The sequence below is a fragment of the Argentina anserina genome, chromosome 2 (assembly GCF_933775445.1).
Source record: "Argentina anserina chromosome 2, drPotAnse1.1, whole genome shotgun sequence".
Classification (NCBI taxonomy): domain Eukaryota; kingdom Viridiplantae; phylum Streptophyta; class Magnoliopsida; order Rosales; family Rosaceae; genus Argentina; species Argentina anserina.
The window spans coordinates 17,359,020-17,385,231 of NC_065873.1; the positions used below are offsets into that span (position 1 = coordinate 17,359,020).

Below are 26,212 nucleotides of genomic sequence, written 5' to 3' on the forward strand. Positions count from 1 at the left end.
ACATGCTCAATTCTGAAAACTCAATTGAGAGGGCTTAGAGGTGAGACTTGAGAATTGGACCAGCGTTTAGAGGGCTTTGTGTTGTATCACTTTATGGACTGAATGATAAAAAGAACAATTTAGAAATTGAACATAAAGGAAACAATGTTCTAGATCCTTTACCTGAGCTTCATTGTTGGTATATATGTATAATGTTGTGTTCGAACTGTATGTTCTAGGGGACAAAACGTCTCTTGTAATACGACCATATCATTAAATGTCTACTTTCTACCAAGAAAACACGTCTCAAAATTCTAGCCGCTATATCTATGTGCCACACCACCATCATTTTGGCCAAACAGTGAAACACACTAAAGAATATCATGATCAAAGGTGCAACAGATTCCCATCTCAGATGGTTAATTGATATCCCTACATTAGAAGAACTAAAGAACCACTCAAGTGTGGTGGAGTTCGGAAGAAGAGACACAGGCAATAAATTCAGTTAACTTTTTTTCTAATTTTCCAGATGTTTGAAGCTAAAATTTAACGATGTTTATATAAATAATGAGCTCATTGAGGCCTTACAGCATTGCAACTAGAGTAAAAACAAAATGGAAGGCGGGGTAAAAGAAAATATTACACGCAGGTTGATACCAATCAAAAGATCTACTAGATTAAGTCATAATAAACACCATGAGATTGTGCACATAAACTATCCACACCCTCAACTGTCACACTCTTGATTCCAATGCCAAAAGGATCTTTTTCCTGGGACCCTGAAACCCAAAGTCAAAACAGTTAGCTCAAAGCAAGCAAGCAAAGACAAAACTCGTCAAAACCAACTCCTGGTACATTTTCTATGACTTAGCAAGCAATAGAAACTGGAATAGCAGAACCCAATCTATTTTGAAAATCTATATATAACACACACTGTCTTCTGTTGGAATATGCAGAAAGTAAGGTGACAGAATTAGCATTTGATCCAAACCCCTGAACACAATCCTCACCATTACTGTGAAGATGGAATGCTTCTAAAGATGAATATTGTCACTCTAGCAGATTCGAAATATGAGTTGTATCTACAACAATTTCTACTATGGTGGCATATTGAAACAAAGTTGAGCACTGTAAAGCCAGCACAGATACACACATATTTAGGAACAATTATGTTCATGCAGACTCATGTTTTCGGATTTCATGCTGTTGGAAAGAAATTGTTTGGCATGGTGACGTTGTAATATAATGTTTGTAATTATCTTTCAAGAATGATGTTTGTAATAATCTTCTAAGAATTCTAGCGAGTTTCTCGAGATTACCATTGGTATTCCTAGAGCCTTGAGATCCTCATCAGTCATGTGCACAAGTGCCGTCATATCGACCTACATAAGCATGTCAAATTAATAAGTGGAAAGTAAGAAATATTCCCCAAAAAGAGGTGGTTAAAAGATTAAAACTATCATGCTTACTTCCTCTGCTTGAAATGTAATGCAATACTTTTCAAGATCCAAGGACGTCAAAAACTCGTCCACAGAAGTCCCAACCTGCATGAAAGACAGATTGATCATATAAGGCAGAAATTACAATAACTAGTGTGCATCTTGTTTTGTGGGCCAGTCTAAGGATGATATATTGGAATAGACAGTAGTTCAGTCTAACAATAGCATTTTATAAAAACTAATAGTATCCATGCTGTGCCTCCTAAAAGTGGGTAATAAACAAACAGAAGCAGCAAAGAAAAATGGTCAAACAGATATGAAAACAAGAGATTCTTTAAGGAAACTACCCCCATAGTAGAATAGTTAACATATCTTCAGTTAACTCCTGTTCATTCCAACCTATGTTAAATTTTTGTTATCAACATTAGATGTCCAATGAAGCCTCAAGGGACCATCTCAAATATCAAACACACCACGTGTTAGCTGTATATGAGATCAGTATGTGATGAATGAAAATCAAAGAATTTGTGCCTTTTTTGAAGCCTTTTTGCTAGATGTTGTGTTGGCAACTTTGTGAGTCTCTGGTGCAGGTACTGCAACAGCAACGGTTCTCCTCACTGATTTAGCAGCCTCTACTTTGGACCTTGGTGGATCGGCATTCACTGGTTGTGGCTTCATAGTACCAGATAGCTTTTCCCGTAGGTCTCTTACACCTGAAACAGATCTTGTTCCAGATGTCTGTTTAAAATTTTTCCTCTGAAGCTTCAAACGTAGGTCCCCAGCTTTGCGATCTTCAAAAGATATCAGCACAAAGTCAACTACTACAAAAGATGATTTACTGGAATCAAATAAAAATAGCTGCAACTTCAAGTACAAATGCAAAGGTCCATACTTGATAATTGAGGTTCATTATCATCATAAAGATCATGCTCCCACTTGTCATCTTGTCTCTGCCTGAAAATGATGTGCCTTCATCTCAATTACAAAGCTTTGGGCTTAAAACTCAACTACCATTAAGCATTAACATATCCACACTCAAATCAGAGCACAACCAGCAGTGTGTTCCCATGGCAAAAATTATTCTAACAAAATGCATTCCCAGCATTTTCTCATCAGCATCTGGTGAGTGCAACCTTGCAACACTAAATGCAGCAGCTTTCTAGCTACAAAGCTTTCACCAAGATTGAACTATATACTGATATAATAAAGCAGATATTGATCTGAAGATTTCATAACAGCGACCATATTTAAACCCAGAGTAACAGATGTTCATAATATTTTTACAACCATCAGTAGAGCAGTTCAAGAATCATCTATTCACAAGTGACAAAGAAAATCAACTCTGAAGTTTTTGCAATGTAAAAGTACTAACATTACAGTTAACACAAAATTTAGACAAGTCATCATATCCAATTTTAATTCCAAATCCGATTTAAAAATCACAATGATGAGAGATATGTGGAGGTGAACACCGTTTCCAAGTGGCATCTCATTATAACCTACTTGCATTCTTATCATCATTCAATCTGAATGAAAGTTTTGCCAATCAATATCTAAACTTTGGTGTTGAACTGGAACTTTACGTCACCGACACTGGATAGTTCCTAGTTCTGGCACCTATTGCTCACTATATCTACTCCTCACTGCGTTCACTTAGGTATAATCCATCTACAATTATATCAAAATTGAACTAATACAATAAAGCTGATATCGAATGTCAAGTGTTAATAGTAGGGACCAGATTAATCCCCAAAGTACCATATCATGACAACCATCAGTATAAAAGTTCAATTTTCATAAATAAAATCTGAAGCTTTCACAACATGAAAAGTACTAAAATTACAGTTAGAGGAGTCAGATAGCATCCAATTTGACTTTTAAATCCGATTTCGAGAATCACAACAGTAAGATATAAATGGAGTTTAAACACCAATTGACATCTCAGTATCGATCTCCAATCCAATGAAATCTTTGCTAAATCAATATCTAATCTCCAAAAGACTAGCTATCTTGACAAAATTTGGCTTTTTAACAAAGTTTATGATAATTTTTACCTCCATCAGACTAGCTATTTAAAAGTTAGATTTAACTTTAGCTAAAAGTTCTAGTTAAATATAGTTAGGGAGGAAAGAGAAAATAGCTCTAGCTAAACTATATTTATGTGTTGAGAATTGAATTAGCTTAAGAATAGCTATCACTGTTGGAGATGCTCAGCTATAATCCATCGAATATTTCAGACACATTAACAATTTGCAATACAGAAAAAACTAAATTCAACTCCAAATAAAAGCAATATCCAAAAACCCACAATCACAATTTCAAAGACATTAATTTGAAGCCTGAGAAAGTTTTGCTCACCTTTTGCCGGCGAGTTGCCGACGATCTCTGGTGAAGTTGCCATTGAGACGCTCTTTAATTGACCTCTTGGCGTCAGCTTCTTCACGATCAGCGTACATCTTGGTGAGTTAGGTACTACTGCAAACCCTAAATCCCCAAAGCCTAGAAGGTAAGGTGGGCTTAAACGAGGGGAAGACGAATTGGAAAGAACGGTGGTTCAATTTGTGTTCGTGAATAGAGAGAGGGAAAGGGGGCGAGAGAGAAGAAACCCTAAGCCTCGCTTCGCAAGAAGATGGAATCCGATTAGAGAGAGAGAGAGAGAAAAAGCGAGTGACAGATATTTTGATTGAGAAGAAAAGCCGCTTCTGGGAGGGAGAGGGTTAAACTCGGGCGTCTCGGGTTTCACTCGATTCGACTCATTTTTTTCTCTCTTTACTTTTTCTTTTTTTTTAAAAGAAAGAGAGGTTAAGCATCAACTCGATCACTCGACCGTATGTATTGCTTTCTTAATTTACTTTTTCTTGTTAGATTTTATCTCTAGGCTAACACAAATCTAAAATGAGACAATTACGACGTTGGCCTGATGGACTTTAGCAAAACCAAAAAGTCATTTAATTGGTGCCACTATAAGATCTAGTCATTTGGGGGTGTTCATGAATCATTTATGAATTCACTATTGACAATACTGGCGATATATTGCAGGTTTACCGAGCTAACTTTTGTGTTAATGAAGATTATTGCTCTACATAGAGATTTCGTTGAAATTATTTGTTTGAAAATTGCCCGAAAAGCTAATTTGTAGGTTCTTCTCTCCATCGGAACAATAGGGTCGTTATCTACCGTTACACATATTCAAGAAATAAGTGGTTTTAAATCTAATTATAAATAGCTTGTATGCATTTTTAAGAATAGCATAGCCAACTAATGTAACAATGAAAGTCATCACTTTATATGTAAATTATGAAAATCGTATATGAATGCATGACTATCATAGCTTTATGAATGAAGTAAAGGTCATGGGGAGACGTAGAACACATCAAGTAGAAAGTATCTCATACCAGTCATATGTGTTATGTCCCAACATTATTGGGATTTTTCACTTCCAAGTTTCAACCAAGATATATTTTTACCAGCTGATTATTACTGTTAATTGGTAAAAAGGAATTTACATATACACCCTAGTAGTAACATAAAAGCAAAAACATCGAGATTGGACCCTCGCCGCGTCAAAACGTTTTGGCATTTGCTTCGCAGAATCGCAGTCATTAGCAGAGTAGAGAGAGTCTCTCACTGACCAAACAATCTATGCTTCCATGGCGGACTATATCCCATAACCCACACTCCGATTCATAGTCTTCACCATCTCCATATGGCCTTTCTCTTCCTTCTTCTCAGACCCCTCCTCCTACTCTCCCTCTTCCTTCTCCTCCCCTCAATTTCTCAATCCCAAGCCGCCTCAGGATCCTCCGCCGGCGAAGATTTCTCCGAGGAGTTGCTTCTCAGGCCACTGCCGGATCGGAAAGTGCTCGCCCACTTCCACTTCCAGAGCCGAGCCCCTCAGTCCACCTCCAATGGCCGCCACCACCATCTCTTCCCCAAAGCCATTTCTCAGCTGGTAACTCATTCCTTACCTCTTAACGTTTTTAAGGTTGATTTTGGATCTTGGTTTCTGGGTTTTGTGTAGTTAAGGTGTCTGAGGTAGTGAGCTTGGAAAGTTTTCAGCTTTAGGTTTGGATGCCAAGTTTTAGGGTTTTTGGTTGCACACTGAAGATATCAAATTTAGGGTCTGGAGTGTTCATTTTGTATCGGTTCTCGTCTAGTTTCTGAATTAAGAATAAATATGGCTATGTATGATGTTAATACTAATATGAAACTAGATTTAAGTAAGAGCAAGTTTGAGGTTTGGTAACCATAGTTCTGTAGCAGTTTATGTGATCTGAATGTGTTGATGGCGTGATAGTTGATAAAGCTCAATCTATATGGCGTTCGGTATTAACTATTATTGAATTTAAGATTTGTTTTGCTTAGTTCTTTTAGAACAACCTGCATTGTGGTGAATATATTTTCACATTTAGGGGCTCTACAGTCTACTTGCATAGCAAAACCGACCTGTTCAATTTTCTTATATTGTTCTGTTATGTGATTATGAGAATGTGGGCAGTATTTAAGCCACTGAATAACTTGAGCGATAGTGTTCGTTGCACAGGTTCATAAATTTCATGTTAAGGAAATGGAGTTATCTTTCACACAAGGTCGCTGGAATTATGATCAGTGGGGTGGGTTTGATCCTGTATCAAGCAGCAATGCCAAACCTCCGGGAGTTGAGTTGTGGGCTGTTTTTGATGTCCCTCATGAGCAGGTTGATGCTTCCTGGAAAAATTTGACCCATGCTCTTTCAGGTCTCTTTTGTGCTTCAATCAACTTTCTAGAATCTTCTACAGCATATTCTGCTCCTGATTGGGGTTATCGCCCAGATTCAGGCAACCTTAGGTATGGTTCACTGCCCCGTGAGGCTGTTTGCACTGAGAACCTAACACCCTGGCTAAAGCTCCTTCCCTGTCGAGATAAAGCTGGTCTCTCGACATTAATGGATAGACCATCTGTCTACAAGGGATTTTATCATTCACAGCGATTACGTTTGACATCAAGTGACTCTGGAATTGTCCTGGAACAAACACTCACAGTGGTTGTAAAACCTTCTAGTCAGAGAACTATGGAGATCTATTCTCATGAGACAAAATTGCAACCCAGCTGGTCGTTGACTTCAATTTTTGGAAGGAAGATCAGTGGTAGATGTGTTCTTGCCAAATCTTCCATTGTATACCTTCAGCTAGATGGAAGTCTAGTTGCTGAACTGGATAGTTTGCAGAAAGAAAATAAGATATCTAGTGCTGATAAATATGTATCTGAAGGTGCTAGGAGAAACGATTGCTTTGAAGTATCTGTTGACCCTGATAGGGTGTTAAAAGATTTTAAAGCTGTTGAAAAAAAGAAGCCATCTGTTCTGTATGAATTTTCCATTGACAAGTACAATGAATCTGGGCCTTTTGATTTAGGCCTAACTTGGAAGGTTCCTGTAGCTTGGTCCTGTCAGAAAGCACCATTACATGTTAGTAGGTTCTTGATGGGAAGTGGGAATGAAAGGGGGGCTATTGCAATATCTTTGAGATCTACGGAATTGACTGATGAGATGTTGCATGCTGACACGAGTGGAGGCAAGTGCAAATTGGAAGTGAAAGTTTTCCAAGTTGTACCCTGGTATATCAAGGTTTACTTTCATACACTGCAAGTATTTGTTAATGAACAACCTCGAGCAGTTTCAGATGTTGTTGAAAAGATGCGTGTTTCTCCCTCTGTAGACAAGTTATCGCCTGGGGTTATGGAGATGCTTTTGAAATTCCCCTGTGAAATGAAATCGGCTGCACTTACTTTAGACTATGATAAGGTATGCTGTGGTCTTTTCTTTTGACATTGTCTTTTAACTTCTTTGCATGAAAGGTTATATAAAATTAAAGGCTAAAATAGTGGTTGCTGAAGCATGGGTGACAGGAACTTCTGTATCATCTTTTGTGCTTTGAATATAGACCAGAATTGAATGTGCTAAAATTTCCCCTTTAATAGTTAGGTATCTTATGCATTATTTATATCTTTGTAGGGGTTTTTGCATATTGATGAATATCCTCCAGATGCCAATCAGGGGTTTGATATTCCATCAGCCATAATAAGCTTTCCCAACTTCCGTGCAAGTATGCAGTTCTTGAAAGGTGATTCTTCGGATAAGTCTGCCATCTTATCAAAATTTGAGGTATACTAGCCACTATATACTCTTGGTTGCATGTCTCTCTTATATAAGTATGTTTATACCTATGATACACTATATTTGTGTAGGAAAATAGTGCAATTCTGGCATACACAGAAGTACTGCTTGTACCGTTGACAACTCCGGATTTTAGCATGCCATACAATGTTATCACCATTACATGTACTGTATGTGCTTTGTATTTTGGCTCTCTGCTTAATGTACTTCGAAGACGAATTGGTGAGGAGGAAAGATTGGAGAAGAAAGGTACCCTTTAATCTTAAAATGAAACATTACAGTCAACTGCAATTTTGTTATGGTATATTATTGAATTACTGAGTGAAAGCAATCACATGGTTTTAGAACACGGTTAAAATCAACAACAAAAGTGGCAAATCTATGAAACATATTTTATATACTTTCTATGCAGACCATCTAAGTTTGATTTTTATCCCTGCAAAGCTGCTTGGACCATCTTATAGATTCTTGTTGCAGTTATTTTGGTTTGTAGTTACTGCTTAGAGACATGGTTTAGCGATTGTGCCCTTGGATCTCATCAGAAAATGGACTCATACTCCTCCCTCTAAGACTGAAATATGATTGTTACTCTGTCATTAAGTAGCTGATGCAGTTTTTTGCTTACAATTTACATCTTCTATCATTTAATTGCAGAGAAGGAGCATGGTCTGCTTCGTCAGCTGCTATTTAAACTCTATGCCAAGATCACTGGAAGACCATTGGAGCCGGTTGAGTCAACCTCCACTTCATCATCCACCAGCCTTTTAAAGCTAGGATTCATCATACTAGTGGCCGGTATTGCTGTAATTTGGCAAGTTTATTATGGTTAATCAGTCTACTGCACTGTACAATAGGTGCCAGTTAGGTCCTTTACTGTACTATATCATCTTCCAAATTACGGACCCCTAATTATGCGAGGGGCAGAACTTGGGTTCAAAACCTTGAATACTATCCCTTAGGTTCCCCCAGTTGTATCTGCTGATGTTGACATGAGACTAAACACTAACTTATTAGGCTTGGGAAAGCTGTGATTGCTTGTGGCAACCAATTATGCGAGGGTCCTGTAACTTAGAGTGATCAGGTTTTGCAGTGTAGGAGATGTTCAATGTAGGAGCCAAAGTGTGTTCAATCAGGTTTTGCATCTATGTCCATAGCTGTTCAATATCATAACTTTAGCTTGTCTTCTCTTTTTAGTAATCTTGTTTTCTGTAGTTGAATATTTTTAGACAGTTTTGTTCAGCTCAATTTGAGGGACTATTAACGAGGAGTCATACTTCTTAATTCTGTCTACTCGTTTGTTTATCTTTGGCTGTGCGAATAAAACTTATGAAGATTGTGAATGCTGCATTTGGAATGCAAAGCAAGAAATAAATGAATCTCATGATCCATCTGCACTATCATTCCTTTCAAAATCTACAAATTTAGAAGACAAAACGTAGACCAAGAACAATAGACAGGCATCGTGGTTGTATGCTTTCGAAGGGCCTTTCTATTTTCAACGCAAGCTTCATCTCATTCTTTTGGATGGGGAAACCTCGACTGCTTCATCTTCTCTCATCCGCTTCAGTCGTCCACTTAAGTAGCTGCATCTGAACTGGGATTTCGTGTTTGCGATATTGTTGCATAGATATCTTGTTCTTCCATGGATGTCTGCAAAATAAATTTTTAAGCACGCGGCAATACCAGAAACAAGCCAGAATCTGATTGTAACAATTCATGTACCTGGGTTAGTATCATTGATCTTTAGCTTCTTGAGCAAGTTTACATCTTCCCGCAATTGCTTTCTCTTGGAGCAAAATTGCTTTCTCTTGCTAATTGGGTCTTTGTTGAGCACATCACATCCTGGTAAAAGATGCATAAACACACAAAAGAGGTCGGGTTCACTGGGTAATAAGGTCAGCCAAAACAAATCAAACTGTAAGCAAACATTAGCAGAGAGATAGCAGCAGGCCAGCAGCCAGCAAATTCCACACTATTGTTACGTGCAGTGAAAAATGAAGACTAGGCTACTTACTCGCAGATTAACTTCCAAAACCGGAACTTCAGTAACTTGTGATGCTACTAAATTGTAATAAATACCAAGAAGAACGTAAAGCATGCTCAAATAAAAGAGGTAAAAGTTAGATCAAGAACCAAACTTTCTTACCCGGGACACTAGTCTTCGTCTTTTTACTATTGACCAGCTTACTATCTTCCTCTTCAGTCACATACCCATTATTCTTTACAGTACCATGCCCTCCTGAAAAATCAAGATTCAATCTTGCTTCCAAATAGGATCATACTCATTAATTAGCAACAAGTTAACTTGGTACATAGATATACTTACTACGTTTGTTGCCGACTTTGCAGAGCTTGCCATCAACGACAAGCGGGCTGCCGTGGTTTTGGCCGGTGGGGAGTCCCTTGGCGGAGAAGAAAGAGAGGAGGGACTTCCATGTGACTGTGGAGGCCACGAGGTCGGTTCCTCTGCTGATGAAGTGGCCGTTCAGCTTCACCGTCAAAGGGTCGACCCCAAACGTCCGAGCTATGGAACCCAAGTCCAGCCTCTCTGCCGGTGCCACCAGAACTCGGGCTGTGCTCGGCACCGACGGGCAGAAGAGGTTGATGGTTGTGGCTTTGTTTTCTGACATTGTGTTGGGTTGAGATTGTGGATGAAACATGAAAGAAGCAGCAGCTGTTTGAGAGTGGTGTAAGTTCTTCCAAGTTCCAACGGTTTCTCGAAGTGTCTGAAACTCTTTCGAAGAACGGGTCGGGCCAAGTTTAGTCCGAAAGGAAAATGTCACCACTTTTCATCCTTTTAGTCTTGGGCTTGTACAATCTGTAGTTCTGTACCCTAATTACTAGTTTTAAAAAATTAATAGAAAATAAAATCAAATAAAACTAAAATTCGAATTATTCAGAGTTCGACTTACGAAACACTTGTTGAACAATATTATTAGTTGTTTGTACTATACGGGTTACTATAGTACACAAGATTCTCCAGAATGACTCAGCCTAATCACTAAGTCTAAGGGCAACCTAAGAAAAGATTAACACTAACTCTAGTTGTTGTACGTCAAGCGTTATATATAGTAGATCCAACCCGATCCCCACATGTTACATCCACACTCCGTATCAACATGACTCGAGCCGCCTTATAATCAGATTTACACGACCCACATCGCAATTGATGCAGTACCTCTACAACTAGGTTGTCTATGAAAGAAACCCACCTTTTTTTTAACTTAACCAAAACGTCATAGAGACTAGGCACAAAAAACTATTACCGAAATCACTTTACCAATTCTCTCCCAAAACATTTTTTTTACTCGAGCATCAAATCTTTCGTTCGACACCATACTATGCAACATTAGATGGTGCCATAGATCAATTTAGACATCAAAATACCACTAGACGAGATAAATCTCACTGAATACGAAAAATCTAGCCTTGGGTTTTCCTCAATACCACACTTTGTCAATATTTCTAGTTGTAAATGTTGCGGCTAAATGAGTTACTACTTACTAGCACTCTAGAGTTGAGATCGCAAATGATGTTTTCACAAGTTGGGTTTTGAATCATATAGCTTCTATTATCAAAAGTACACTAGTTCACTTCTAAAAAAAAAAAGTACACCCGTTAACTTACTGTGTCTGATTTATTTGTCGCCACGCATGTTTGGGTAGACAAGTTCTATTGTGTTAAAAAAAATATATCAGTTCTTATATTAATTGTTATAATTCAAAATTTCAACGTGGATGAATTCTTTTCGTAACAACCATAACGCCGAAAGGTATAAATTTGGGAATCAGAAGACTCATATCTGTGAAGTTAGATAGGTTGCAGAACACTTCTTGTAATGACATTCCAATCATTACAATGCTTCATTGGCGGGGCTTCTCTGAGCCCCATTCATTTAAACCTCGCCATCTGTCTTTGGCCTCCAATTACCAAATCCCAAATACACAGGTATGGCTGTTCCTCGAGTAAACAAGAAATTGCTTCAAGAGCTTGAATCAATGGGATTTCCCACTGCTCAGGCAACTCGGGCACTTCATTATTCAGGTGGGTTTATCTCATTGTTTGGGATTTTTAGCTTACATATTAATTTCTAGCATTTATAGTCTTGAGTGTGAGCTTCTGGAGGAATTGAAATTTAGGACTATGCTAATGTTATTATGAAAGTTTGCAGAGCTCCTTTTCGGTGTTTATTGTGCCTTCTCAAATTGGGGGTTTTTTTTTTTGTTGCAATTAACGTAATCTTATATGAAGTTTAATATCTTTGAACTTTGTAGTCAGGTAATATGGTAAATCTTGTGTTGTTTTACCAGGTAATGCTAGCTTAGAGGCTGGTATAGACTGGATCATTGATCACGAGAATGACCCGGACATTGATCAAATGCCATTGGTATGATTCATTTTTTTGATTGCTTGTGTTTGGTTCTTTCATGGCTTATGGATTCTAGTCATTCCATTATTACAAACAAATCTATCTTGTAGCTGTAGCTGGTTCGGCCAGTTTATAGATTTCAACTTAAAATGAATAAAAGTCTAACATAAGAGGATCTAGCTGTATCAATCTTTAATTTTGGTAGGGCATTAAAACCATTTTGTATGCACAAACCTGTCACAGGATTTACTTGGCTCAACTGTTCATCTATTCTCAGGTAACAGTAGATATTGATATTGAATCTCCAGAGCCATTCTACATCACAGAGGCGATGAAAATGAAAGCACAAATGTTGAGGTTACTTTCTCATTGTCTGTGGGTTTGCAAGTTACAAGTTTTCAGTTTATAAACCCTTCGTCCTCCAATATTTCATTTGTAAATGGTTTTTTTTTTGTTTAAGTTATAGCTATATGCATCTATGTATATGCATCTGTTCCAATTTTGTTTCCATTACAACTCTTCAGGGATCAAATACACAAGAAGAGGAAAGAAGAACAAAAGAAATTAGAACTACAAATGGAACGAGAGAGGGAGAAGGTATTGTGCTTCTATGTACAAAATTGTTTCCCTTTTTTCCTTAATGGAAAATAATAGGACAAAATAATATAACTGGTATGTTTCAATAATAAACTGGTCATACACTTTCTTCAGTCTTAACAGTTTTGGCTACTAATTAGGTTGATGTTTTGATTTTATTGAAGTTGCAGTTGAAACAGTGGTTACTTATTTGTTGGACATGCTAGTTACATTCCTTTGTTTCTACTGTATTCTTGATCTGTAACTAAAGTAAAGGTTTTAAACTGCTTTTGCTTCAGGAAAGGATTCGATCTGGTAAGGAACTTGTGCAAGCAAAGCACATCTTAGAAGACAATGAAAGAAAACGGTCTGTCAAATAAGTGATTATTGAAAATTTCGTGTGAAGTATTTTGCTTCAGTCCGTTATCATCTTGAGATCTCAATCAAATAAGTACTTCAATGTCTCAGTAATATAGCTTTTCGGAATTCTGAGAAAGAGGAAGAGAAACGAGCAAGAGAGCAAATTCGCAGGAAACTAGAACAAGATAAGGTGCCTTGCATCGCTTTTAATTTTTGCTTTAAGAATTTAGTTCAGAGTACAGGTTTGATCATATTTTTTGTTCTGGAGCACTTCCTCCCAGGCCTCTTGATTCTGATATATGATTCCTATTTCCTAGTACCAAAATAATACAATTTTGAGGATAGAATTCACTGCAATACCAATAGTTATTACGCTTACCATGATACTGAGATATTTGCTGTACTGATTGAGTATGAATGTTGTAATCCATTCAATGATCTTGAATTTTCCCTGACAGTGTCTGAAAATGTTGAATTTGATTTACAAATCTATGTGCATACCATTACAGTTAGAAAGAAGAGTTAAGCTTGGATTGCCACCAAGTCCCACTGCATCCGCTGAACGTTCTATACCTATGAGGGGGGAAATCCAGGTTTTATATTTTTTTAATCATGTCTTTACTCTTAAATGTTCATTCATCTCATTTTTTATAAATAAATAAATAAAACTAAAGAAAAAATATTTCTTCCTTGGAATTAGGGATATAACTATCCTTGATGTTCACTTCCTGCTACTTGCAGAAATCATTGCCCGTCCGATCTGTTGCCAAGGCAGAACTTATGAGAGAGTGTTTAAGGTCTCTGAGGCGCAACTACAAGGTGAATAAAAGTCTTTCCTCCATGTTATCTGTTATATGTTTCTGGCAAAACATGACCCCGGGAACTTTTTATTAATGTCAAAGGGGCTCATACTGGCGTGTTACAATATAATATATAAGAAATTATTTTTCCCATGACTGTATAGCATGTAACTGCGATTAAAATAATTGTCATCATATATCATGGTTTGAGGGAATAGCTTCAGCAGAGCTTTATCCAATTGTACAACTACGTTACTTTTTGCTATTCCAATAGGATTATTAGAGTATGGACGCTGAAAAATGTAGAATTGGGCAAGTAATCTAGAATACTATGGGCTTATCATGAAGGAAAAAAATCAAGAAAAATGTATGAAGGTTTTAATTTCAGTATGCTGATTTTTTCCATCTTTTGATTGTATTTGGGTGGATTTAGAATGATGATGCTAAAGTACAACGAGCCTTCCAAACTCTTCTGACTTATGTCGGAAATGTTGCAAAGAATCCCGATCAAGAAAAATTCCGGAAGATTAGACTCAGTAATCCGTCGTTCCTGGTAAGATACCGTCTCAACGCGCCTTTTTTTTTTTTTTTTCTAAGTGAGTGAGTAGTATTCTATAGTGTAGAGTAGTATGGTCATGCTGGAATGGCTGCTGTCTGAAGATTTAGAATGCTGTGGTAAGGTGTAGTTGTTAAAATTGTTTTGGGTGGTACTGTGGTACTAGTACCAATACAATGAAATATATGTTAATTACAAAATAGAAAGAACAAGAGTGTATAGAACTCATCTAACAGCTTTTTTATCTTACCTAAATTCATTTTTTGTTCATATAACTGATGTAGTAACTTTTGAACAGGATAGAGTTGGAAGTTTGATTGGAGGAATACAGTTCCTTGAGCTCTGTGGGTTTGAGAGAACTGAAGCAGGAGAATTTTTGTATCTTGCTCGTGATAAAGTTGACATGGCAACATTGTACTCGGCTGCTTCTGAACTGAAATCTGCATTGACAAACCCTTTCTTTGGCCTTCTGTAGTACGAAGCGAAGAATGTAATACCAGTTCAGTTAACTTAGATCTTAAACTTGAACGGGAAACTGGCTTGATCATGCACTATTCATGAATTAGTCTAGGGGCTTCTTGTTAAAATCTTACAGCGATATGATCATCTTGGCTTCCTATAGGAACTTTACTGTGAAAAAATAAGAGTTCGTAGATGAATGCAGTTTATTACAGAATATAAGTACTTCCTTTCAAGGCCGCCCTGCATCCCCTTATTAGCTTGAACTAAAAGGCTAGTAGTTTTTAGCAAATATATTTCCTCAAGGTCACAAATCTAAATCTCATCCAACTAACAGCTGCAAAATTTATGTGTGGATTTTGGATTTTGAAAATTTCTCATTATTTTTATGGGCAAATTATTATTAAGTACCAAGTCAAATCTTAAATTATAAAAAAGTTAAAGAAAAAAATATAATGAAAAGATGATATTCACATTTATTTAGAAATTACAAAAAAGTCGACAAGCTTCAAACAAAATTAGAAAAAAAATCACTTTTTTATATTTTACTGACTATTTTGCCCTTTCTCACTATTTTTCTTCTTCTTTTTCATTCTTCTTCTTATTCCGACCATAACTTTACCGTTCGGCGATGAATTTGAGTGTGGTTAGTACCGTTGGAAAGATCTTTCTTCCCTCTTTCATTTGTTATCATACCCACTCCGAATCGACCACCGTATAAGGCGCATAAATCCTTGAAAGGGGCTGCCGCCTAGAGGTGGAATTCGGCCCAAACGGTTCGGTTTTGGGCTCAAACCGTAAACTGAACTAAAAATAAAATTAAGTTCGGTTCGGTTCTCGGTTTGCTAAGAGACTAAATTAAAAACTGAACCAAACGGTTCGGTTCGTTTTTTTTTTTCATTTTATTTTTTTAATTTTGTAATAAAAATTCTGTAAAAGTCAAGTTAATACAAGGATATAAGCTCCCAAGTTCCATCAATGCCAAATTCATAAAACTTACTTGGGTACATCCAAATTAGAGGTGGCAAATGAGCTGGGCCAAGCCGGCCCGGTCCATTTTAAGCGGGCTAAAACCGTGTCCGTGCCATGCTCAGGCTGACCCAATTATTTATCGTATTGGGCTCGGACCGGCCAATTTGCTTAAATATTAAGCCGGTCCGGCCCAAGCCCATGTTAGGTCAGCCTCTGCCGGGCCAAGAAGCCGGCGGCCCAACCCATTAGCATTATATGTACTTAAAATATTTGTTTTACATAACTATTTAAAATAGTAAAATACATAAAATACTACAAAATATTTCATAATCTTATTTCTAAACCGTTATGTATGTAAAACCAATGACGTTTTCTTCACTACTTTGATAATATTTATGAAATATTATAGTTAAAATATTGAAATAATCAAGAGATTTTAATTTAAAAAGTCTAATAATGATAATTGTTTAAATATTTCTATCAATAATATAAAATTGTGTGTTTAACGACACTATATCTATTATCTAAGAAACACTGACACCAAATAAATATAGTCGAAAATCTCTGGGCCAATCCCAGTAAACATTTACAGTGAGGAAAGTTACGACTTGGATACAATTGATCCATATAAACATGGATTTTGAAATCATCCAAAATAATTCGCAGACAAAATCTGATGGCATCTTGAAAATACATTTGTACCCCGATAGATAAAGAAAATCAAGCTCATATGAACATGTAAACAGGACAGCATGTCGAAGTCGCAGAAGACGCACCTGAAACGGTTGTGCGCGGCGTGTTCGTCTGGCTGGGAGGGATGCAAGGGGGAGAGCGAGAAGCAGAGACGAGAGAGGATGATAATTGACGAGTTTAGGGTTTTTTTTTGTTCGGTGCATATATATCCACCAAAACGACATCGCTTTGTATAAGGTTCAGTTCGGTTCGGTTCGAACCATGAACTGAAACTGAACTGGATCATTTTTAGTTTTTCTTTCGGTTCGGTTTTTCGGCTTCGGCTTGTTCTTGGTTTTTTAGTTCGGAAGTGCCATCCCTACTGCTGTCGTCCATGGCAGTACTCCAAGCTTTTATGACGAAACTAGAGCCCAAGGGTCCATTAATCTAGCTATTCCCTTGATTCAGAACACATTCATACCGATCTCTTTTGAATTTTTACAAAATTTCGCAGATTACAAATTGCTCTTGGCACCCAGCGAATATAGTCACATCAAGGTGTCACACTATTAGTCACACTGGTAGTTACAATATGGAAATTGTGACTGCACTTGTGACTATTAGTGTGATTGCCTTTACAAATACTAATGTGACTGCCATTGTGACTGGTAGTGTGACTGTCACACTAGGAGTCACATTGGTAGTTATAATGTTGTCCACTGTAAATCACACTTGCAGTCACATCACCAGTCACACTCGTTGTTACAATAACCACATTGTGACTGCCATTGTATATGGTAGTGTGACTACACGTGTATCTAATAGTGTGACTACCCGTGTATCTGGTAGTGTGACTATGTTGTGATAAGAAGAAGAAGAAGAAGAATGAATGAATTAATAGAATTAACAAACATTTGTCTGCTATTATTCGATCTTCAACTTATTAAATAAACTAATATAATCCAAATATCGCATGGACGTTGTCATACCAGTAGCCACACTAGGAGTCACACCAGGTGTCACATTGGTTGTCACACCAGTAGCCATACTAGGAGTCACACCAGGCGTCACACTGGTAGTCACAGTGATGATCATACCATTAAACATCACAATGAGAGTCACGTTACTTCTGCGACTAGAAAACTAATAAGCTAAACTACATGCCACACTCCCAGTCACACCAACATTATTATGTGACGGGCAACGTGACTACAATGTGACTAAGAACATAAAAAATGCTTTGGGATCAGCTTTAGGAAAGCTTGCCGTGGAGAAGAGGTGCAAGAGCGCAGCGATTATGCTGCAAAAGAACATCTCTGACTGCAACTCTTTCGTGACTTCTTTTTTTTTCTTTTTCTTCTTCTTGAATCCAAGCTCTCTTTGAATCTGAAATTCAAATCCAAAAAACACAAGCATACGCCATTCTCACTCGTAATTCAAAACGAATCTTGCATATCTGATAAATGACCCAATCGACTTTATCGTCGCTATTGATTTGGGTCTGGATCTGAGATGTCAATCTACTTTTGTGTAGACCCATAAGAGGGTGGTGAGAGAAGTGAGGCGGCAATGTGATGTAGAGTCAAATTATCCTGGAAAACTAGGGATTTGAATTGGGCTTGGGTCGGCCAAGAGCGGAGAAGGATTTGAGACCGACAACGAGGGGTGGTGTTGTGGTGGTGAACCTGGATGGCAAGGGGGTAGGGGTTGGAATTATGATTTTTGGAGACTTCCAGTGAAGCTTGAGCGTCGCCGAAGTCCAGCACTGCCGGCGGAGAATACTGATTCACTTTTGATTGGCTCCGGTAAAGGTTTGGTCACAGAGAGAGAGAGAGAGAGAGAGAGAGAGAGAGAGAGAGAGAGAGAGAGAGAGAGAATTGGGCAGTGACATTTTGCTCGTGGGCAGCGCTATAAGAGAATTATGAATCTGACTAAATTCTCATTTCCAACATTTACACGACTTTTATCTAATTACCAATGTTCAAATGGACTTTTTTATGATCTACCCTATTTTTATTACCATTGAAGAACATGCAATGTTCTCTTTGGAGTCCGTTTAAGTGTCTCAGCAGTCGTAAATATTCGTGATTCGTGATCCCCTTGGCCTAGATCAATAGATTGCAAAACCAGCAATAAAACCCCTGCTGATTCCACCATGTAGAAGCTTTGACTAGTACTCCCCTCATACATAGGTAACATTGGTATCTTGTTTGGGATAAGAACATTGATACCTTGTTTGATAGAAAACATGCAGTTAAGTCTTTGTTTTTTGTTTTAGTCTCTAACTGGAATGGCCATCCCAGTCCACCACATAAAAGTGATAAAACTGCCCCGTGTGAGAGCAAATTAATGCAGCCATAGGTTAAATCGATGGGATGGATCGTGGAGTGGACTAAAATATGCATGCAACAGTAGGAGAGCAATGGTCTAAATATCATTTTCGACATCGTATCGGTCGAGAGATAAAACGATATATCGGGGGATATATCGGTTTTATCGGATTTGCTTATTTTCAATAAAATTTATAAAATTATATTTCAATATGTACCAAATAAACTAAAAAAACGGTATTAAGTAAACTAAATAAAATAAATACTTGATTTAATGACAATTAAAATACACGAACGACATCTAATAATAAAAATAGGTATTTTAAGAATGATTATTTAGACTTGAAATTCATCATATATATTTAAAATTTATATAAATTAAAAATATATATGAAAAATGAAAAAAATATATAAGTTTTTTTTAAAAAAAAGAGGAAATAAATATTAAAAAATTAAACAAAAATTGAAAAAATAATTAAAAAATCAAAGTTTGACCGATATTTGACCGTTGACCATCATTTTTGCGTTAACCGATAAATTTTAACCGATATGCTCTTATCGTATCGAATTCGAAATATCAGCGATATATCAAGAATATATCGCTGATATCACCGATATTTCGAACAGAGGAGAAGAGTGATCTGAGTTAGGCATGGGTCCCACCTAATTCATGGATCAAGCCTTACCCAGGAATTAGTCCTGGGTGAAAGAAAATTAGGGCCCATTGAATGTAAACAAACCACAGTAAATGGAAAAGCCAACACCCATTGCAAATTCCAACAAAAATAAATACATTTTTTTAAGAAAGAAAATAGCAATTGGTCCTCAAATTGATCTATTACTGTATTATCAAATAGAAGACCAAAGATTAATTTAAATGAATAGTGGATTAACCTAGGCTGAGAATTAGTCCAACCCACGTAAAATGGGTGTATTTACTTTGACAGATTAAAGGTAAATAGGGTATTAGAGTCCAAGCTACTGTACGTACGTCCAGGTATCTTCTCCTAGGCTGCGATACCCCCAAACTTTGAGCATACTAGCATGGTGATGATCCAAAGGATTAAACGTACAAATTAACTTGTAGTCTTCAGGTATAGTCGCATCACGCATCCTTAGACAAGAAAAATAGCAACACCGCTGGATCCGGCCGATGTTGTGTTAGGTTTAAATGTTCACGGATATTGGCTTGAGAACTAGGAACAGATATCCAGATCCCAGTTTGAGAGCATAAGGAGTGGAGACGCAGATCGATTCCGGTAAACTTTGCTTCAGCTATCGTACGCATCTAATGAAAACGATACCACAATACATGCTGCTGAACAAGTAGTTCAATTGAAAGAGACTGATTATAAATAGTCATATATATGTGTATTAAGCATAAACCCTAATGAGTGAAAGACCTCGTCTTGCATGAAAGCAACAATTGCTTGATCTTTTTTGGTTATCATATTTAAGCTTGGGTAACTTAGTTTCTGTCCTAGCTTTGGCTAGCAAGCTTGAGTAGCTTCCCTTACTAGAACACGAGCAACAGTGCCGGAACCTTGCCGTACTTAGCCCGGGGGTTAGCCTCGGAGTGAGTCGGAGAATCCCATTGCTTGGAGAATCAATATGTTGGGGAATGCGGAAGAATGAATTGTAAAATCGAAATCGAAATAACTCACAACCACAAGCGAAAAAAAAAATGATAGAGAATACCGGAATTTAACGTGGTTCGGTAAAGTGCCTACGTCCACGGGTAGCAACAATAAAGAACCTCTACTATACGAAGAAAGGTTACACTGAGAGAAACACTACTTCAAGACTCACACTTGAAGGGATACACTTTCACACACATTATTTTGCTACACACACAAAACTCTCTACTTGGAGTTTTCTCTCTATCTCTCACTCTTGATCACACACAAGATGATCTCTCTCTTATTGTTGTTCTATGTTTATTGCACCACTTCTCATGCTTTTATATAGGCAAACATCTTTGTGCAATTCATGCATTTACATGTAACATGCATGGAAGCAAAGTCAATCTTCTTCCTTGATTCATGCTCAATGTTTGCATGCTCATCAATGCATTCTTCTTTCTTTGTCAAACAAATCAACCACCTACCACCATAAGGTTGTAGATTTGTTTCTTACCTTCAACAAAGGTTGCTCCAAGTTTCAACAAAATTAACTCCATCAATTAATGGGTCACCAAAGCAATAGGTGTGCTTGATTTACTCATGTGAACATCACATAGTTTTCAACGAGCATCATACTCTCTAATTGTCATGTCTCCCTGTACCAGTGCAAGAAACTCAAGCTCTAAGTTTTCCTGTACTGAGGCTGGAAAATACTTCTCTCGGAAAAGGGCAGTGAAACCTCCCCATGTGAATGTAGACACATCCACTGTCTGTCTCATGCTCTTCCACAAGTCTAGAGCATCATCTTTTAGAAAGAATGTAGCTATCTTTCTCTTCTCAATCTCTGTGCACTCTATCATCTCAAAATAAGTCTCCATACCCTTGATCCAATGGTCAGCTACCATATGATCTAGTCCTCCATGAAAGGTCGGCGCTGACAGTGCACTGATATCCTTGATCAGCTTCAACACTCGACCATCATCTCTAACCGCAGTAGCAGGCTCAACCTGCTCTTCCTGTGGAGCAGCCTCCTCATAAAGGTTCTCCACGTTGCGGACTCGGCCTGCGGCCCTACCTCGACCTCCGCCTCTCGTCCGTCCTCGGCCCTTATCAGAGTTCATCACCACCAAACAATGAAACACTTAGTCAATACTTGTGAAGTCTCGAATTCAACCAAAATAGATTCAATAGATATCAACATGAAATTTCAGAATAAGATGAATCATCGAAGTATCATCACGATACTCCCTAGAGGACCAAACCATAAGGTATGGCTCCTAACACACTCTCGCGTACCCGACGACAAATCAATACCGAGGAGCATGTGATGGGTGCCCGCCTGCAGTCGGATCATCGCTCCCGGATGATATTGATAATCGCCAAATACGCAATCAGGCTCTAATACCAACTGAAACGACCCTAAAATTTGGAGCAGAAACTTAAAATTTCAAAGCCGAGAAACACCAAAACAATCTCAACGAATCGAAATCGTTTTAAATGCACAGCGGATCACTACTGAGTTCACATTACAACTCAGACAACCAATTATTACAAACCAAATTTATAATTCAACATTACATAAAATGGATATGTAATACTCCTCACAATCTCTCACAAAACTCACAAATAAATCCTCACGAGTTCTCGCACACAAATCCGCACTAGAAACCTCACCACAAGCAGGATAATGAACAACTTCGAGTCTCCGGAGTCGTCTCTCAATCTCCAGTAATCAACACCTGCGGAATTATTCCCTACACCATCGAATTGGTGCACCGGGATTGTAAACACAAACCCGGTAAGCTTATAGCTCGTATGAGTAAAATGAAAATATAACTCGCATATCAAAATATACGAAAATCCACAAATCAACAAATATAAATGCACTCATGAGTCAATGGACGGCCCATCTGGTTGTCCCAAAAATATATGAAATGAAAGTGCTCATGAGAAATCGGGCAACCCTTCTGGTTTCCCAAATACATTTATAATACGTGTACTAATGAACGCTGGTACACATCTGTTACCCCTCACGTAGTATACCGCCGATATTGGGCAACCACCTGTTACCCAACATCAAAACAATATGAGTACTCATGAGCCGATAACCACCTGTTACCTCACATGCAGTACTCCGGCAGACAGACTAGAGCTCTAACTGTATCGTAACTTTCGCCCGGCCAAAGGCTAGGTTCCGACATGCCAAACACGTACAATAATCACACCTCATATTGTACAAAAATCAAGTCCGAAGACAATTCAACATTTTAACGATCTCCATGTTAAAATCACGTACAATAATCACACCTCATATTGTACAATTCAAAATCATATGCTCGATATATAATTCTCGTCATCGAACTGACATATTCACAATAAAATCATAATAGTATATTATATAGCAAACTATATATATATATATGTACCTATTTACCATTTATACAATATATATATATATATATAATCCGTTATATCATGTACATGTCATATTTCATAAACACGTTCAAAGACAAAACGTTTAACAAACACCATGTTAAAACCACGTACAATAATCACACATCATATTGTACAAATTAAATCACTTGCTCAATATATAATTCTCGTCATCGAAATGACCAATTCATATTGAATTCATAACAGTATATAATATAGCGAACTATATATATATGTACTTATTACCATTTATACAGTATATATGTAATCCACTATATTGTATACATGTCGTAATTCAATATTAAAAACTCTTGCAAAATCTTGAATCTCCGCAAGGGTAGATTCGTAAATATGTGAGATTTTACTCACCTTATCAACTCGAGCGTAATTCCACAATTTCCGAAAATAATTCATTTCTTTGATTTATCGATCACCTTTGAAAAGATAAGAAATGAATTTAGAAACGTTTCAGCAATTTCTGGTTTTACGAATATACTGTTCACGTATTTACTATTCACGTATTTCTGTACAAATACACATCAATTACGTATCCCTACACGTGTACATACTGTTTACGTATTTCTGTACGTACGAATACTATTCAAATGTAAATACTGTCTCAGTAAATAATAATTACTGAATTATCCTTATGAAATTACTTTTTACATTTACTGAAAGTAATTTACATTTACATTTACCGTACGTAAATAAAATTTACATTTACCATACGTAAATCACTTTTACATTTACCGTATGTAAAAATAAATTACAAATTTACCCTTCGGAAACACTGTTCACGCGCCGCTGCACGTGGCGGCGCGCGGGGTACACGCGCCACCTCCGGCAGGCCGCGCGTGGGGCACACGCGCCGAGCCTAAGGCCGGCGTGTAGCACGCCACCGCCGCCCCATTTCTCCTCCTTTTTGCCCCCCTCCACTCCTACACGGCCAAGGCCGCCTCCACACCACCTCACGCACACACACGCGCCGCCTAAGGCGGCGGTGATCCACTATCCTCCTCTTCTTCCGATCTCCACCAAACTTAAACCAAAATCAACAATCTTCAATCACACAATCACACACAACAACAATCACCTCAAATCTTACCTAGATCGTACGGTGGAGCCGTTGAAATATCGTCGGAGAGGGATGGATCGTCGGCGGTGCTCGATCCTTCGAGGAGGCTTGTCACGGCTCGATTCGCATCGCACTCGCTCACTTACGGCGTCGGAGGGTGGAGAGGGGTGAGAGTCGAGTGCTTGCATCGGCGGAGGGCTGCTCACACGGCGGGGCAACTCGCGCAAGCCTCGGATCGTAGCGCGGCTTCACGATGGCGAGGGGGGCTGCGTCGTGCTAGGGGTTTGGACCGGAGAGCCTTGCGGTGCTTTTGGGCTGTGCGGTGTAGTGCACGGAGGGCCGGTCGGCGCAATCGCCGGTGAAGCTAGGGTGAGAAATCGGGGGAAGAGACGAGAGAGAAGAGAGAGAAAGAGGGGAAAAGAGAGAGGGAGGCGCGGGGTGAGGGTTTCCAGAAATGGAAACCCTAGCTCCACAACTTATCTATTTATACCTGTTTCTAAAATCGGAAACAACTTCAATCGTTAATAACTTTTTCATACAACGTCCGCTTAGAACGCGTCACTATCTACAACTTTCGTGAAGGAAGTTTTCGCAACCGAGCGACGGAATAAAAGTCGATATATACTTTGCGGAAATGTAACGTTCCGAGAACATTTCCGTTATCGTTTCGAAATGTCACAAGCAACTAAATTTCACTCTCAATGAATTTCACAACTTTATATAAGTTTAAACAAACCAAACATCGTTCCGAAAAATCGGGTTATTACAAGCTTTATTTGATAAAGGGTTAAATACTTGTGACACCCTATACTTTAGGTGTAAAAATAGTTTTGTCCTTCTACTTTCAAATTTAATCTGTATATCCTTTAACTTTTATTTTTTAACAGTTTTGTCCATTCCGTTAGTTGACCGTTAAAACATTCCGTTAAGCCGTTAAAATGTCTAGAATGCCCCAAATTCAAATCATATTTTTTTTCTTTTTTTCTTATGCATTTATTATTTTCTCTTTTGGTCTTTCTTTTTGTTTTTCTTGTTTTTAAATTTCATTCATCATATGTGCTATCAAATATATATAATTGCAATCAACAAAAATTATGAAATTAATTGTAAACATCTTATAATCGATTGGATAATGCCTAAAATGAAATGTGAGTGCCAGTACTCAAATCAAGTTATAAACTTCATTTATATTATGATGCTCTACAAACATATTTTGATTAATTTCTATAATGCTAAGCCAAATAAGACTTCTACTATCATATCCATACTTTGATGCAAAAATAGTTTCAAATTATTTATTTCCAACTTGATGTTAAGCAATTGTCATTAATTAATTCTCCTCTTGTTTACAATTAATTTGATAATTTGTGTTGATTACAATTATATATATTGGATAGCACATATGATGAATTAAATTTAAAACCAAGAAAAACCAAAAGAGAAAATAAAAAAGGCATGAGAAAAGAAAGAAAAAAATCGTATTTGAATTGGGGATATTCTAGGCATTTTAACGGCTTAACGGAATGTTTTAACGGTCAACTAACGTAATTGACTAAACTGTTAAAAAAAGAAAGACAAAACTGTTAAAAATAAGAGTTAAAGGATATACAAGTTTAATTTGAAAGTAAAATGACAAAACTGTTAAAAAATAAGAGTTAAAGGATATACAGATTAAATTTGAAAGTAGAAGGACTAAACTGTTTTTACACCTAAAGTATAGGGTGTCACAAGTATTTAATCTTAATTATAATCAACACAAATTATGAAATTAATTGTAAACATCTTATAATCAATTGAATAATGCCTAAAATGATATGTGAGTGCCAGTACTCAAATCCAGTTATAAACTTCTTTTATATTATGATGCTCTACAAACATATTTTGATTAATTTCTATAATGCTAAGACAAAAAAGACTTATACTATCATATCCATATTTTGATGCAAAAATAGTTTCAAATTATTTATTTCCAACTTGATGTTAAGCAATTGTCATTAATTCTCCTCTTGTTTACAATTAATTTGATAATTTGTGTTGATTATAATTATATATATTGGATAGCACATATGATGAATTAATTTAAAATCAAGAAAAACCAAAAGAGAAAATAAAAAAGGCATGAGAAAAGAAAGAAAAAAATCTTATTTGAATTGGGGGTATTCTAGGCATTTTAACGGTTTAATAGAATTTTTTGACGGTCAACTAACAAAATTGACTAAACTGTTAAAAAAATGATAAAACTGTTAAAAAATAAGAGTTAAAAGATATACAAGTTTAATTTGAAAGTAACAAGACAAAACTGTTAACAAATAAGAGTTAAAGGATATACAGATTAAATTAGAAAGTAGAAGGACAAAACTGTTTTTACACCTAGAATATAGGGTGTCACAAGTATTTAATCCTTTGATAAACAAGA

General features: G+C 37.2%; 4 protein-coding genes across 5 annotated transcripts; 2 read left to right on the plus strand and 2 right to left on the minus strand.

The window, feature by feature from the left end:
* Window positions 1-500: 500 nt before the first annotated feature.
* Window positions 501-4,138, minus strand: LOC126783267 (uncharacterized). The gene is made up of 6 exons (XM_050508708.1): window positions 3,777-4,138; window positions 2,311-2,372; window positions 1,950-2,209; window positions 1,449-1,523; window positions 1,299-1,361; window positions 501-758 (listed from the first exon to the last, which is right to left on the minus strand). Exons 1-6 carry the CDS (start codon window positions 3,872-3,874, stop codon window positions 714-716), a joined length of 603 nt encoding a protein of 200 aa, XP_050364665.1. The 5' UTR covers window positions 3,875-4,138; the 3' UTR covers window positions 501-713.
* An 842-nt stretch (window positions 4,139-4,980) lies between these two features.
* LOC126782516 (uncharacterized) lies at window positions 4,981-8,829 on the plus strand. Its single transcript, XM_050507773.1, has 5 exons — window positions 4,981-5,370; window positions 5,962-7,200; window positions 7,411-7,560; window positions 7,644-7,821; window positions 8,227-8,829. Exons 1-5 carry the CDS (start codon window positions 5,125-5,127, stop codon window positions 8,400-8,402), a joined length of 1,989 nt encoding a protein of 662 aa, XP_050363730.1. The 5' UTR covers window positions 4,981-5,124; the 3' UTR covers window positions 8,403-8,829.
* Window positions 8,830-9,039: 210 nt separating this feature from the next.
* On the minus strand, window positions 9,040-10,211 carry LOC126784738 (uncharacterized). Its single transcript, XM_050510231.1, has 4 exons — window positions 9,899-10,211; window positions 9,719-9,811; window positions 9,295-9,414; window positions 9,040-9,222 (listed from the first exon to the last, which is right to left on the minus strand). Exons 1-4 carry the CDS (start codon window positions 10,200-10,202, stop codon window positions 9,080-9,082), a joined length of 660 nt encoding a protein of 219 aa, XP_050366188.1. The 5' UTR covers window positions 10,203-10,211; the 3' UTR covers window positions 9,040-9,079.
* A 1,308-nt stretch (window positions 10,212-11,519) lies between these two features.
* Window positions 11,520-14,782, plus strand: LOC126784409 (uncharacterized). Of its 2 annotated transcripts, none has more exons than XM_050509875.1 (10): window positions 11,520-11,616; window positions 11,883-11,959; window positions 12,185-12,298; window positions 12,466-12,538; window positions 12,817-12,884; window positions 12,986-13,067; window positions 13,387-13,470; window positions 13,619-13,696; window positions 14,111-14,230; window positions 14,532-14,782. In XM_050509875.1, exons 2-10 carry the CDS (start codon window positions 11,931-11,933, stop codon window positions 14,706-14,708), a joined length of 825 nt encoding a protein of 274 aa, XP_050365832.1. In that variant the 5' UTR covers window positions 11,520-11,616; window positions 11,883-11,930; the 3' UTR covers window positions 14,709-14,782. The 2 variants fall into 2 exon arrangements, with proteins under 2 accessions (XP_050365832.1, XP_050365831.1); XM_050509874.1 differs by having other exon boundaries at window positions 11,523-11,616; window positions 12,219-12,298.
* The last annotated feature ends 11,430 nt before the right edge of the window (window positions 14,783-26,212 follow it).

What these genes read in the sequence shown, in the direction of transcription:
- LOC126783267 (XM_050508708.1), bottom strand. Translation starts at nt 3,874, where the DNA reads ATGTACGCTGATCGTGAAGAAGCTGACGCCAAGAGGTCAATTAAAGAG. An exon ending in TAATGAACCTCAATTATCAA is followed by an intron (nt 2,210 to 2,310) that starts GTATGGACCTTT and finishes TATCTTTTGAAG; the next exon opens with ATCGCAAAGCTGGGGACCTA. An exon ending in TTACATTTCAAGCAGAGGAA is followed by an intron (nt 1,362 to 1,448) that starts GTAAGCATGATA and finishes ATGCTTATGTAG; the next exon opens with GTCGATATGACGGCACTTGT.
- LOC126782516 (XM_050507773.1), top strand. Translation starts at nt 5,125, where the DNA reads ATGGCCTTTCTCTTCCTTCTTCTCAGACCCCTCCTCCTACTCTCCCTC. An exon ending in TTACTTTAGACTATGATAAG is followed by an intron (nt 7,201 to 7,410) that starts GTATGCTGTGGT and finishes ATATCTTTGTAG; the next exon opens with GGGTTTTTGCATATTGATGA. An exon ending in CCATCTTATCAAAATTTGAG is followed by an intron (nt 7,561 to 7,643) that starts GTATACTAGCCA and finishes ATATTTGTGTAG; the next exon opens with GAAAATAGTGCAATTCTGGC.
- LOC126784738 (XM_050510231.1), bottom strand. Translation starts at nt 10,202, where the DNA reads ATGTCAGAAAACAAAGCCACAACCATCAACCTCTTCTGCCCGTCGGTG. An exon ending in CAAAGTCGGCAACAAACGTA is followed by an intron (nt 9,812 to 9,898) that starts GTAAGTATATCT and finishes TTGATTTTTCAG; the next exon opens with GAGGGCATGGTACTGTAAAG. An exon ending in GACGAAGACTAGTGTCCCGG is followed by an intron (nt 9,415 to 9,718) that starts GTAAGAAAGTTT and finishes ATCTTTTACCAG; the next exon opens with GATGTGATGTGCTCAACAAA.
- LOC126784409 (XM_050509874.1), top strand. Translation starts at nt 11,523, where the DNA reads ATGGCTGTTCCTCGAGTAAACAAGAAATTGCTTCAAGAGCTTGAATCA. An exon ending in TGGAACGAGAGAGGGAGAAG is followed by an intron (nt 12,539 to 12,816) that starts GTATTGTGCTTC and finishes CTTTTGCTTCAG; the next exon opens with GAAAGGATTCGATCTGGTAA. An exon ending in CTATGAGGGGGGAAATCCAG is followed by an intron (nt 13,471 to 13,618) that starts GTTTTATATTTT and finishes TGCTACTTGCAG; the next exon opens with AAATCATTGCCCGTCCGATC.